The following is a 13,070-nucleotide window of genomic DNA, read 5'->3' on the forward strand; positions in this document are numbered from 1 at the left end:
GCTAGTCATTTACGAACCCCCCTTCCCTCCAAAAGAATGTTGTTTGATACCCCGGTTATTTGTGCTTCTCATAAACAATTTTGCTTTGGGTGGGGAAGGGGGCAGGAGTCTTTTAGGGCTTTTATTGTAGTTATTGTCTAATGGACTAAACTTGAGGAACATCTTAACTACTTTTGTCCAAAATTGTAGTTCGAACCACATAAGAAGACGGAAGAATACACAACAACACTCAGCCACACAGGCTTAAGGAATTCACATTAATAAACTTTTATTTCCAGGGTTGTATGACTAAGGCAATGTCCATGGTTAAATTATCTTCGCAGATATTTTAGGTGTTTATGATGACCACATTTTAAAGACAACACCAGAATCACACTTTATTTTAAAAAATCGTGAAAAAATGACTGAGGCAAGTGCCTCGGTTTGCCTCATACTGGCTACGGCCCTGATTTCCTGTTTCAAATCGAAGAGTTTTTTATTGCTACACAAGTTCCAGGAAGTTCCAAAATAAACTGTGAGTATTGAAATATCAGCCTTTGTTCTGTGACACCGTGGGTTAACTTGGCTTACGAATATAACACTACCCTGTCACCTACAAACACATCCATGTGCTATACAGTGCCTTTCCATATTTTCCACAATAAAATCTCAAATTACTCGAAAAAAAGCAAAGAAAACCGTCGAGAATCAAGAAATCACACAGTCCTTCGATAAGAAGTTCTTGTTCTGACCCAAAAGCCTCGTTTTCATGCCTTCTGAAGCTAACAGTGCTGAGATATGGGCTCAGCTGTAATAACTCTAGTTCGATTGACCACAACACCACACTGTAAATAGTTTATCCTGAAGTCAAAATAGATACGTTTTGTTTCTCAGGAAAGGAAACAAAAACTAAGTAGATTTATCGTTTCCAGACTGAGCAGGTCTGAGAATGATGAGAAATATGCTGCATTTGTAAGTCCCACAAGAAACAGGAAACAATGTTTAAGCAAAATTTGGGTGGACAAACAAAGAGTATTATGGTATTTTCCACATTGGGGAAATTGGATCCTTAGGGTTTTTTCTTTGTTATTTTTGGATTGGCCCAGTTAGCATTACTCCTGGGAAAATCCAGTTTCTGCACCCTTAATACCACCCAACTCAGTACCCCCTGTTTTTTTAATGTTATGTGCCACAAGCAACCCAGTTGACGCTCGCGGATCGTCTAGTTGTGAATGTGATGTAAAGGAACAAAATGGTGCAACTGACCACAGAAAGTCAACCTCTTTCATTGGTAGTCCCAAATATTGTGGTTCCTACAGCTCGCTCCTTCTGAATTCAACCGAAATAAGCACCCCTCCAAGGTCATGTGAGTAACTATTATTCAGTTTGGAAGATCAGAAACAATCATAAATGGGCTCTGAAATTATCAAAAAAATTTTTTTTTCTTTATTCGAACAGTTTGGTCCGTTTTGGTGGTTTCTAAGATCTTAGATAGGGAAACGTTACTTTAAAGCTTCAATAAATTCATATGCGTGCATGCAGTTGGATGACTTCAGTCATTTTTGAGCGGATGGTCTGATAAAAAGAACATAATAAAATAGCCATATAATACCTGTTCCATAATCCTCCTTATTCCTTCTCTTGGAGCATCAGGATATGCAGGATCAACAGACAATAGCTTCATTACTCTTACTTTTCCGTTTGGACATTCTGAATAAACGTCCGTAAAAGTTCCACCTCGATCTATTGCAAATCTGAACTTTCCACGGAGACGAGATTCTTCTTGTCTCGACATCTGGATATCCTTAGATCCACCACGAATGCATCAACTATTACGACAGTAAAAGTAGTCAAAAATCTACCCAGTTACTAGCTGCTTGCCTTCCAAATTGCAAACTTGTTTGGTCGCCACAGCTGGGAAATATGTGGGACAAGTGGTGTGCCCACACGTCAGAACGCACCATCAGGCGTGTGACAAACACGAGATCATGATCACGCAATACTTTTCGCGGGAAAATGGGTAGCAGGCGATGTGTTACGTTTGAAATCGGCTTACAAGGACGGTCTGGTTAGTGATAAGTATTTTGAGGATGAGGGCGTTGTGCCGTTTCTTGACTGCATCGGCAGAGTCCTGGTCCAGAAGGGCAAAACCAGTCGTTTTAGTCGACAAGGCTGAAAATACATCAGTATCTCAAACTACAGGGCCCGGTTGTTCAAAAGCCGGTTAAGGGACCGATCGTTAATTACGTCCCAGGGGGAAGGGGGGGGGGGGGGGGGGGTGGTTTTCAAAAAAAGTGGTGTGTTTCAAAACTGAACCCCCCAAAAAATTTTGAGGTAAAAATTTAACCCCCCTTCCCAATTTTTATTTGAAAAAAGGCCCCCCCCCCCTCTCCTCCTGAGGAGGCCAAAATTCTCTCCGTCCTTACTTTATAGAGAGATTTTTATCTTTTTTATTTAATATCTTGTTTATCTTTTCTCACGTTTTACATCCCCGGCATGGTAGAGTGGCATTTTCAATCTTCTATCTAAAATATACCGATTGAAAGACCGCGAAAAGAGCGAGCACAAACTGGCGAGCGGGAGAACAATTTATTAAAGAACTTGGTAATTTTCAAGATGGCGGCTTGAGAGCTAGGTTCCAGGCTCTTGCTCGACCATGTCAAACAACCGTTCCCTCGGGACCTGAAATCGCATCAAATATTTAATTCTTTCCTTTTTCCCAACCACGGGATCGAGAATAGATCAACGACCTCAAATTCCCTAGACTGCTGTTGCTGTGTCATAAATTTGACCCCCTCATGTTTCTTACCAGTAAAAAATTTACCCCCAAAAAGGGGCTTGTTTTAAAATTGGACCCCCCCCTCCAAAACCCCCCCCACAGTACCACAATATTGCAAATACATGATACAACGTTGTGGTGCCGATCCTTCTAATAACAGCATCACTTGGAAACTTGTTCGAGCTTAACTTTTTGGTGAACGTTTTTTTTTGCTCATTTTTATTTTTCAAGATTGACTTCCTCTAATGCAAAGTTTTGCCGAATATCAGCGTTGAACGGCAATTGCAAGTAGAGAAAATAAACTAACTGGTTATTTTCAATCTGGGATTGGCGTTAATAATACTTCTGAACCGGGGCCTGGAGACAAAGCCTATGATCGTTAACAAGCAGCTTGTTGGCTGGACACCTCCATGAGCTTTCATACACAGAAGAATCAAGGTCTACTCTATCCTCCCAGTAAAATTTTTGTGGTGAGTCATTCGACTCATTGTTTATGGGTGGAAGTATTACATAATTAGGGTTGTGCTAATAGGTGTCCATGTGTGTAGCCAATAGCTTAACCAGGAAACGGTTTGCTTATATTGATTTTTTTCCCCTATTTTAGATGAGATGGATTATAAGCAGAGCCCCTGTTAGCCAGAGGAGGTTAGAGTAATATCAGAGGGGTTTTTTCTTTCTTCTTGGGGGCACAAGAGTCAAGTTAGCCAGGAAAAGCAGAGCCGAAACAAAAAAAATGTTTACACAGGCCACAAAAGAACAGACAACTGCACAATAAAGAGGTATGGCTCGTCCAAAGGAAAACACTGATTACCAATTTCTTTGGAAGTGAGCAGGGTGAAAATCTGGATGGTGACCATTAGGGAATAGAGTGGTAAAGTGATGATGTCACAAAAGCTAAATTTATGAAATTATGAGATTTACTGAGATATTCTGAAAGTATATGATGAAGAATGGCCGCTCAGCAGGTATTTTTTGCAGGTTGCAGGTTGCAGGCTATAACTGGAAAACCGCTGGCACCAAAAAGAAAGGTAAAGCGATAGACTTGCCGTGACTGTTACATGAACAGCTAACCTTAGGCCTAAAAACTTTTCTTTAGGCCTAATTGGGCCTAAGGTTAGCTGTTCATGTAACAGTCACAGCAAGTCTATCACTTTACCTTTCTTTTTAGTGCCAGCGGTTTTGCAGTTATAATGAAATTTCAACCTGCAACATGCAACCTGCAACCTGCAAAAAATACCTGCCGATGGCCGCTTGCCAAAAATCAGCATATTGTTGCAATATGGGGGTAAGACATTAGCCCTTCCATGCTTCAGTAACTCCATACAAATCCTTGTAATTTTGTCTTGGTTCAAAATGTATGGAGTCACTGTAGCATGAAAGGGCCAATATCTCATTCCCAAACTGCAATAAGATGCTGATTTTTTGCAAGTGACCATTCTTCATCATGTACTTTCTGAATATCTTAATGAATCCCATAATTTCATAATCTTTAATATTTGTGACGTCACACTTTACCACTCTATGTCCTGTGGTGTTCAGTGCCCCTTGGGCAGAAAGGCCATTAACTTGGCCTCCAGCCACTGTGATCATATGTAGGCAGAGATCTCAACTTGAATCTGAGGCCAAGTTTTTCTCAAATAGGTAGTCTGATTTTCATCTAACATCAAACTCCTTGCTCTGTTGTGCTGTCCATCACTTAGTTTAATGACAATTGGGGAAGTTTGTACACTGTAAATCTGATACAACACTGACACAGTGTACCTATCATTTAACCAATGCTTAGCCCTAACAAAAGTGTTTTACAGCTCGAGCCTAGCCTTTAAGAACCTCTACAAACAAACTGTGGCATATCCAAGGTCACCTGATATTTATGTAGACTTTTTTCAGACCTACAATATGTTATGGACTGCATGTCAAATCTACATGTTCATTAAGTTGTAAAAATATATGTTATTCACCGGCCGGGAGGTCCATACAGGGAAAAACTGCCCAAGGTCTCTAGTACGACCAAGGCCACAGGCTGAGGGCCATACTCGAGACGGAGGGCACAGTTTTTCCCTGTATGGACCGACCAAAGCCGGTAAATAACCTGTTAATTTTTTTTCCTAAAAAGATGTGCTGGCTGGGAACCATTGCTTAAGGCTGGCCTGCAATGCATATTATCAAAAGAGAAATATCAGGCAAAAATTCAATGATGGGTTGATTCTGTTCACAGTATTTATTAATTTGTAAAGCAACTCTGTTTACCTTTAAAAACAATAAAAGGGAAAAAATCAATTTTTGGTCCTAACGCCGGCTCATCACACAAGCTCATGCAACCAAAGCTAGGATTCCACCCACTCCCAGAGCCAATAAGATTGCAGGATTAGCAGAATTCTGCCCGCTCACACATTGGGAAAAAATAAATGACAAAATATTCTCTTCAATTTTTTTAATGTTGATAAACTTTACTTCTTAGTTTATTTTGGGGACTTTATTTATTTAGACTGCTAAGCAAATTCCTTTATGTTTGTTACATTCAAGCTATGTCAGGCATGACCAGTAGTTTCGAAATTTGAACCGAGTATTCAAATTTGCGTGCCACTTTTGAACTTTGCGCTCGAGATTCTGAAATCCGGTGGATTTTTTCCTTGAGATTTCGAAAATAATTGAATACATGTATGAACTTTTGTTTTATTAGAAAACAAATGGTCTTGATATTAGCAGACAAGTGAAGAATTTTAAGAAAACGACAAAACCTTTGAGTTTATAAAACATGTTTCGATAGAAAATTCTGCCATCCTCAGTTAGTCAGAATAAATTTAGAGATGGAAGTATAGCGTGAAAATGTAGGAATCAAAATGATAGTTTACGATTGACATGGTGTAATTGTTGATTCAAAGAGAGTTGTTCTCTCTGAATTTGAATAGCCTCTTTTATCTTTAGTTGAAAACTGGTGGAGGCGTGGTCTAAAACATGAAAACAATCTGCTGAACATGAGGCGTGGCAATGTTCAGAATTCTGCAGATGTTTGAAAATGTGAGAAGCCCTATCACTGGTTAAAAGCTCCTTCACATGTGTGAGGGCATTTTTCCATGCTTGTGAAGGAGCATTTAACAGGTGACAGCATCTTTGGTTCCCACGATACATTCATGCAGTCAAACTTGACGCCAATGGAAAGGGATGGAATCTATACTGACCTTTTAACTGAAGAACCTCCAAAAATATATCATAATGGTATTTGAGCTGTGAACTAAACAAAAACTCCAATTCACTTTCTGGCGGAGTTGATATTCCTGGCTACAGTTATGTTCAGAAATTTGATTGATGGAACCCAAAATGCAGTTGGACACTTAGCGCTTGAAGGTGAGATTCTAAAGAATTACAAAAATCACTGTGACAGTAAACCACTGGATAACTGAATTGAATTATTGGAATGCAAACCTGTGAATAATGTAGAATACAATGCTCATAGAATCAACCAATCATGCTTTAATTAGCAAATGAGAGATATCTAAGGATTTCTCAACACCTTATATTTTGAGCTTATGCTCTGGATAGAGGTGTATTGCTTCAGGCATAAAATTGTTACTGGGTTAGCATCCTCCGTATGACAGGTGATGAGAGTTCCTTTTCATCAGACTTTGCTCTCTGCTGTTCATTACTGATCTGACTTATATCTTCTGAGCTCATACTTGATTTGTCCAAATCACCATTGCTTATGAAGTCTACTCGACACCATGAACCTGTTGTACTGGATTCAATGATTGCATCCAAAACAGAACGGGTGTATAGGCCTGTAAGAAAATAACATGTGATTCAGGTGTCAAAAAGGTGGTTGACCTACATGTACTGTGAGACCCTGATGACACAATAGTTGCTTTATTTTATTAGCTATTGTTCACTTCAGGTTTTTTAGCACCATGTTTTCTTTGCTTCAAATAATCCGCGCGTTGTAGGGATTGTTTCTTTGAGGATTTACCACAGATCACCCTAAATGAAGCATCAAATCAAAATGGCCTATGTGTAGCCGTACCAACCACACAGCGTCAAGATTCAGTGTTCTCATTTGAACCTGTAACTTGTAATACCCGACATGGGTGTCAATAGTTTCTGAAACCAAATCAGGCCAAAATAATGTCCAATTATTTTTCCTGAGATCTCTAGATGAATAATCTTTACTTTTCATTAAGAATTTACTAACCATCCTCAAAGGAAGCTGCACTGGAAATCGTTTGCAGATCTGCTATCCTACGATCATCTTTATTGCAAGACTCTTCAAATGCCCTCTTAATTTCTGACACCCATGCCTCAAGGCCAGTCAGAAAAATACTTGGTGGGAGTTTTCCACATTAAAATGCCCTGGTATGTGAGCTGTGTCACCATATATCAGTTCCTCTTTCCCACCATTTTTCATTCCATACAAGCTTCCATTTCTGGTAATGAGTTGTCCTTTGGTTCCATAAATAGTAACGGTTTGAGAATATCTTCCTGGAATGTGGGAGTTGAGAGTGACTGTTGCAAAGATGCCCCCATTCAGTTTCATCTGAAATGATGTGTAATCATCACTCGAGATGTGACGAAAGCTTGAGATGCTTTCACTTTGAGTGATGAACGTTTTTAGGGTACCTTGCACTTCAACAGCCCTCTGGTTGGTTAAAAAAGTGATGATGTCGATGATGTGTGCCCCAACAGTAGTCAGCACACCACCACCCATTGCCTGGTCACACATCCAGTTATAGCGCTTTCCAAGTAGCGAACCCATTTCAATCTTACACTCGCAGATGAGAGGCTTTCCACAGAATTCATCTTTCAAATACTGCTTCATTTTTAAAAAGGCTGGAAGAAATCTCAGTTCGTGTCTAATGAGGGATAGAAGCTTAGGGTAATACTGAGCGGCTGTCACTATTCTAAGCGACTCTTCTCTGCTAAGACCAGCGGGAGAATCGCACAGAACATGTTTGCCGATAGAAAGAGCTTTCACTGCTACCTCGGCCCGAACATGCGGCGAGCTTGATACACACACTAAATCTACGTCTTCTCGTAAGAGAAGTTCGTCTATCTTGCAAGTGTGAAAGGGCACTTTGTATTCTTCAGCCATTTCCTTCGCTTGTTGTTTCGACGAGCCCCAAATTCCACTCACTGTAAATCCAGCTGAACGAAGAAGATGTAAAAGGATTCGGGAAGAACTTCCCGTGTCAACCACACCTACAGATGGCAGCATTTTGACCGAATTATCTGCAGGGATCTCAAAGGCTCGGAGCAGTTCCTGCATTTAATGGCCAGTATCTCAAGTGCTCGCCGCCATGTTGGTTTATCTTGCAACCCAGTACCCAGACCGGAAACGGAAGTTTAGTACTTTCCCTTGCACACTTGCAAACGTGATGTAAACAAACTTCTCCAAAAACATATGAGTCGGTGGTCTGATCACGTGCAGTGGTACAAAGTGAAAACACTGGATGGCAGTAAATTCTTCATAAAGCTGAGTTTACCCACTGAAAACAGTGTCAGGGCTTGTTGAGATTCGTCAAGGGAGAGCTTCTTAACCAAACGTAAGACAAAAACAAGTAAGTGCTTCAGTCCATTTTTGCAAACTAACACAATAGGAAAGTTTTGAACTAAATTATTACACCTTATTTATATTGCCATACGATCCTTTCCTTATTTCATTCGGTGAAAAAACAAAAAGTCTAAGCGAAATTTTGTGAAACAAAGCTACCGGTAGACGAGCTGAAGCCTTCGTTAATCTGACTTTGTGTTCGCTTTTGTTGCTTTATACGTTGGCGATACCTTTTTGTTCCCTGGCTCTTTTGCAGACTGTGCACCTAAATGGGTCTAAATGGTCATCTGACATTTCTCTTCTATTACTTTCATCGTTTTCTTTTGTCTAACTTCAAAATACCTGCGGAAAAAATAATTTATGTTTGTAACGAAGATACAGTCCAATTTATATATTTTGGCTAAAGTTCAAATCGCTTGCGGTACACCTACAATATTTTGTGGGACAAATTTATAGCTTGTCAAGTAATCCACGGACGCGATAAAATTAATATGTCTTAATTTTAACAAAATGGGAAAGTAATCGCTATTATTAAGTTTTTTTAAGTAAACCTTAAAACGCTACCGGTTTTTTCAGAAAAATTTTAGGAATTCGTAACATGAATAAAAGAGAAATGTAAGAACTTATGCTTAGTTGAACCGCAGCTTTTTGTGATCCAAGGGGGTGGGGTCATTTTTTGAAGTACCGGTACAGCTATGGTTCCAGTGATTCAAAGGGCTTCCCGTTAATTTTAAATGAGATTTTACTGCCCCATCAGTAAAATAATGGAATATGACCGTATTGAAAGGGCTATTCATGTCGCAATAGTTATCCTCATGTTCTTTGTAGTCAGTCGTTCAAGGTTATAAAATCAATGGTTTTGTTGTAAAAAAAACAAGGACATAAAAACTTTTTTCCTAGATCTCAGATTATAACATACACCTGCATTGGCCAAATCTGTTAAGGCCTCATTCATTACTGCTAAAGAGCACATGTAATGCTTACCTGCTATATAGTAGAACCTGTGCAACTAGTGGCTACTTTAAAAGACAGGGTCTAGCTATAAAAGCCTCAGTTAGTTGTCAGTTAGGTTCACTTGGCTGTTTGTCTATAGTAAACCAACTAACTGTTTGCAAAAAGTTTAGCACCGTTCAGTTAGCATGTAAGGTAGTCATTCTGGGCAGGACTTTCCTTCAACACATAATCAATCAGAGGGGTCCCCAGTCACTTCCACCATATCTGCCTCAATCAGCAGTTCTTTAAGGACAGAAATAAATTATGTGGAAGGTTTTTCGTAGCAATTGGAATGGGCGTTCCTTCTTCCTCGACTCCTCCAGCACCCAACCCCAGATGGTTGGCGGTTTTCTTAAGGGTCACTGGTTCCAAGGTCGTTGGCCTCCCCACTTGCGCCTTGATAGGGTTAAGGGTATTAGTATGGAATGGAAGGAATGTTTCCCCATCATTGTCGCCTGTGCGATATGGCACCCCTTTTTCACGGGAAATAATGCCTTCAGTTCTGGTGTGATAAGGAGTCCGTGGTCTCTATAATAATTAATTCAGGGCATTCCATGTCGCTGAGTATCATGGATTTGGTACGGTGTTTAGTTCTCATTTCTGTGAAACACAATTTTTTGGTACGGGCCTGTCATGTTCCCGGGGTTTCTAATAGCATTGCTGATGCGCTTTCCCGCTTTCAGATGCAGGGTTTTTGGGCTCTCGCCCCTGTCACTGGTCTACCAGATGCCTTGTACCATCCTGCCTTTGCTATTGACCCTTTGAGGGCGTAGGTCCTAACCTACACTAGCTGGGACCTTGCAAAGAATACCAATCGTGCTTACAGCTCCGGGGAAAAGCGTTTCTTAGCATTTTGCCTCATGAATCGTCTCCAAAGCCCTTCAGGGGAAGTGTTACCAGCTTCTGAAGGTACACTTATTTACTTCACCTCTTATCTAGCTAGATCAGTGCGTCATTTAAACTTTGCACAATTAAACTTTATTTAGCGGCAGTTCGTAACCTCCATATTACAGTGGGGTTCCCCGATCCCATAAAGGGCAAGCTTCTGTTACGCAAGGTTCTTAAGGGAATTCTCAGATTTCAGGGCGACACACAAATTCATCGCCAACTGGTTACCCCTCGGTTGCTTTGCGCTATCTGTCCTATATTGCAGTGCTGGCCAAGTCTTGGGGATTTTTCTATGATCTGGGCTGTCTTTACTTTAGCGTTTTTAGCATTCTCCATTGTAGCGAGTTTACTTACCCTGGCATCTGAGTCAGTTCCGTTCCAGCACCGATCTTTCTACTGATTGCATTTGCTTCCACCCCAAATCTTGCTTGCCTGCAGTACATGACAGTTTGCATAAAGTCGTCAAAAACCTATGCGTTCCGGCGAGGGCACTACCTCACGCTTGCTCATACTTTTTCCCCCATTTGCTCCAACCACGCCTCCTCAGGGACCACTTTTGCCCTTTCAATCCGGCCACTATCTTACCAGACAGTTGTTGCTCAACTTCTCAGAGATAGTGCCATGGTGACCATTAATGGTCACCAGTATTTCAAAATTGTAGTTCATACTCATACCAGATCTAACCTTGATTTTAAAAATAGCCCAAAATAAGTAAAGTGTCAAAGCAACCAAGAATAATCTTTTAAATCAGAATTAAACTAAGATGTTTTCGTCTGAATTTAAGAGAGCCCCCTCTTTTTCACTAATAATTTTTATCAGGGGCATATATTATCATGCATGAAGAAGATCTGAAAGTTGTTGTAATTTCAGTGGCTGCCACAGTATCAACCCAAACTCGTGAGCAGATGACCGAATTCTGGAGTAAACATTCCATGGCCCAGAGTGTTGAAGAGATGATGTTGGACAGTAAAGCTGAACATCTTACACAGCATGAACATCCAGAAGTACTGGGGATGTTACCATCCATTGAAGGAAAGGATGTTCTGGAACTTGGAGCAGGGATTGGGTAATTAAAACATTCCATTGAAAAAGTTGCACTTACTTGTAAACAACTATACATCAGTAAAAATACCAACTGTGATGAACTGAATCCTTGTACAAATCCTCAATTCAATGAATTAGTATTTAAGCACATTTTACGTTGTTAGTGCAACAATAATATCCTTTACACTATAGGCCATAAATTATTCGTAAATGGGGGCTAAGTAATTATTCTTTTGTCTTCATGCTAATCAATTTGTTACTAGCCTCATTAACATGAACAAATTCAAAAGAATTTTTGCTTCAAAGTGAGGCTATTGAGAATAATTAGCTCCAAAACAAAAGAATAATTTCTTGGCTGCCATCATTTATGAATTCGGTCAATGCAAACTTCTGGCTCATCCCTGGTACTGGAATTGGGTGTGATGAAAGAAACAAAAATGTCCAATAAAATACATTGAACATAGCCTTCATTAACCTTTTGACACCCAAACCGGCCTAAACCGGCCAGACTTAGTATTTTACTCTGTCTAACGCCAGAGTATTTTACCCGTCAATGGGGAACCCCTGGGAGTCAATGGGTTAAGGAATAAAGAAAGACTTGGGAAAGAAGGTTACTAAAAAATTCCAAAATCTTCATCTGACAGTAAATTCCACAGTCCCTTCAATCTGCATCATCGAGGTTCCATTATATTTATTTTTTATTTTATTAACCCTTGACCTCTCAGATGCCCAAGGATGCCCCCAGTTGACAAGTAACATCGTCTGGTGTTGTACAGATTAAAATCTGTTGGGTCTCACTCCCTGGAGTCATTGGGTTAAAACAGTAGCCAATGAATCCCTTTTGATTTCCCCCCCCCCCCCCCTTCAAAAAAAAAAAATCCTTCCTTAGGTCAACCCCACATTCTTCAATTTTCCCCAGATATCAGATACATTAATTTTATTACTGGTGCCATACCAGGCACAAATCTTGTGACTGGCAAAACCCCATGACAGGGCTGCCAATTTTTTTCTTTTGAAAGGACATGTGTCCTGCTACATGTAAGTCACTATTTTGGGCGGACAAAAAATGTGGTCAGACATACAAAAAACAAAAGAGCAAAATCAAAAAAAAAAAGAATGAAAATAAACATATTGCCATTTAATAATTAATAATATATACATGTATATATATCTGGAGTATAGTCTATCCTTTTGGTAGAGTGCTCCATGAGATCGCAGAGCGTAGGATATCTGAAGATTGCATGAACTAATAAGACATGACTTTTTCTCTGGCTCTGAGTTTCACGCTTAGTATACACAATCATCAGACAGCTACCTTTAGGGAGCTTTAGGGAGTGAAGAAAAGGACCTACTACGTACGTCACTGACGGAAACTTTTTTGTCCTAAAAATAATGTCCACTAATTCCGTTGGACCACAGTTAGGCGTTGGTCAGACATGAGTAAATTAATGTCCGATGACCTAAAGTACCGCTTGAAAGTATTGACCCCTTTACCACATCATTGCCGTGTCACCCTGTTGTGACTTTCCCTCGGTAGGCCAATTTTCTGCCGAGGGAAATATACGGCTAGGCTATATAGTTACCGCGGGAAAGTCAACCGAGGTAAACCCTCGGTAATTAAAATTCCACACTAGAGTTGCAAAGGGTTTCCGAGTGTGAGGGCAACAATGTGCTTCTGATTACCTTTACCCCGAGAACATACCAACCAATATGGAAACAATACTGTGACAGTGAAATATTTCTGATGTCTCATTGCATTTCACAAAGAACCTTTTCGTTTCGTTTTGTTTTGTTTTGCAAAGTACCATAAGCCTCTGCTGTTGCATGTTGTGTCACTGCCTATAGCAT

The 13,070-nt window shown here is 40.1% G+C and overlaps 3 protein-coding genes and 1 long non-coding RNA gene across 6 annotated transcripts in view; 2 read left to right on the forward strand and 2 right to left on the reverse strand.

Moving 5' to 3' along the window:
- The window catches only part of LOC138018940 (5-oxoprolinase-like), a 63,587-nt gene extending 61,631 nt beyond the window's left edge, over positions 1-1,956 (reverse strand). The window contains exon 1 of one of the 2 annotated variants that reach the window (XM_068865616.1): positions 1,592-1,956. In XM_068865616.1, coding sequence (XP_068721717.1) covers positions 1,592-1,774 — 183 coding nt within the window. In that variant the 5' untranslated portion in view covers positions 1,775-1,956. The remainder of the gene's footprint in view (positions 1-1,591) is intronic. The other variant, XM_068865615.1, reaches the window with a different exon arrangement.
- Positions 1,234-3,531, forward strand: LOC138018941 (uncharacterized). The gene is made up of 3 exons (XR_011126083.1): positions 1,234-1,345; positions 2,990-3,228; positions 3,363-3,531. It is a non-coding gene; the product is annotated as an uncharacterized lncRNA (long non-coding RNA).
- Positions 3,532-6,209: 2,678 nt separating this feature from the next.
- Positions 6,210-8,078, reverse strand: LOC138021789 (glucose-fructose oxidoreductase domain-containing protein 2-like). The gene is given in 3 exon segments (XM_068868793.1): positions 6,210-6,534; positions 6,942-7,076; positions 7,079-8,078. Coding segments are annotated over 3 exon segments (1,278 nt in total). The 5' UTR covers positions 8,013-8,078; the 3' UTR covers positions 6,210-6,325.
- A 71-nt stretch (positions 8,079-8,149) lies between these two features.
- Positions 8,150-13,070, forward strand: part of LOC138021788 (uncharacterized) — a 22,589-nt gene continuing 17,668 nt past the window's right edge. The window contains exons 1-3 of one of the 2 annotated variants that reach the window (XM_068868789.1): positions 8,150-8,304; positions 9,974-10,199; positions 11,049-11,244. In XM_068868789.1, coding sequence (XP_068724890.1) covers positions 10,151-10,199; positions 11,049-11,244 — 245 coding nt within the window. In that variant the 5' untranslated portion in view covers positions 8,150-8,304; positions 9,974-10,150. The remainder of the gene's footprint in view (positions 8,305-9,973; positions 10,200-11,048; positions 11,245-13,070) is intronic. The other variant, XM_068868790.1, reaches the window with a different exon arrangement.

The sequence above is a fragment of the Montipora capricornis genome, chromosome 10 (genome assembly GCF_036669925.1).
Source record: "Montipora capricornis isolate CH-2021 chromosome 10, ASM3666992v2, whole genome shotgun sequence".
Lineage (NCBI taxonomy): Eukaryota > Metazoa > Cnidaria > Anthozoa > Scleractinia > Acroporidae > Montipora > Montipora capricornis.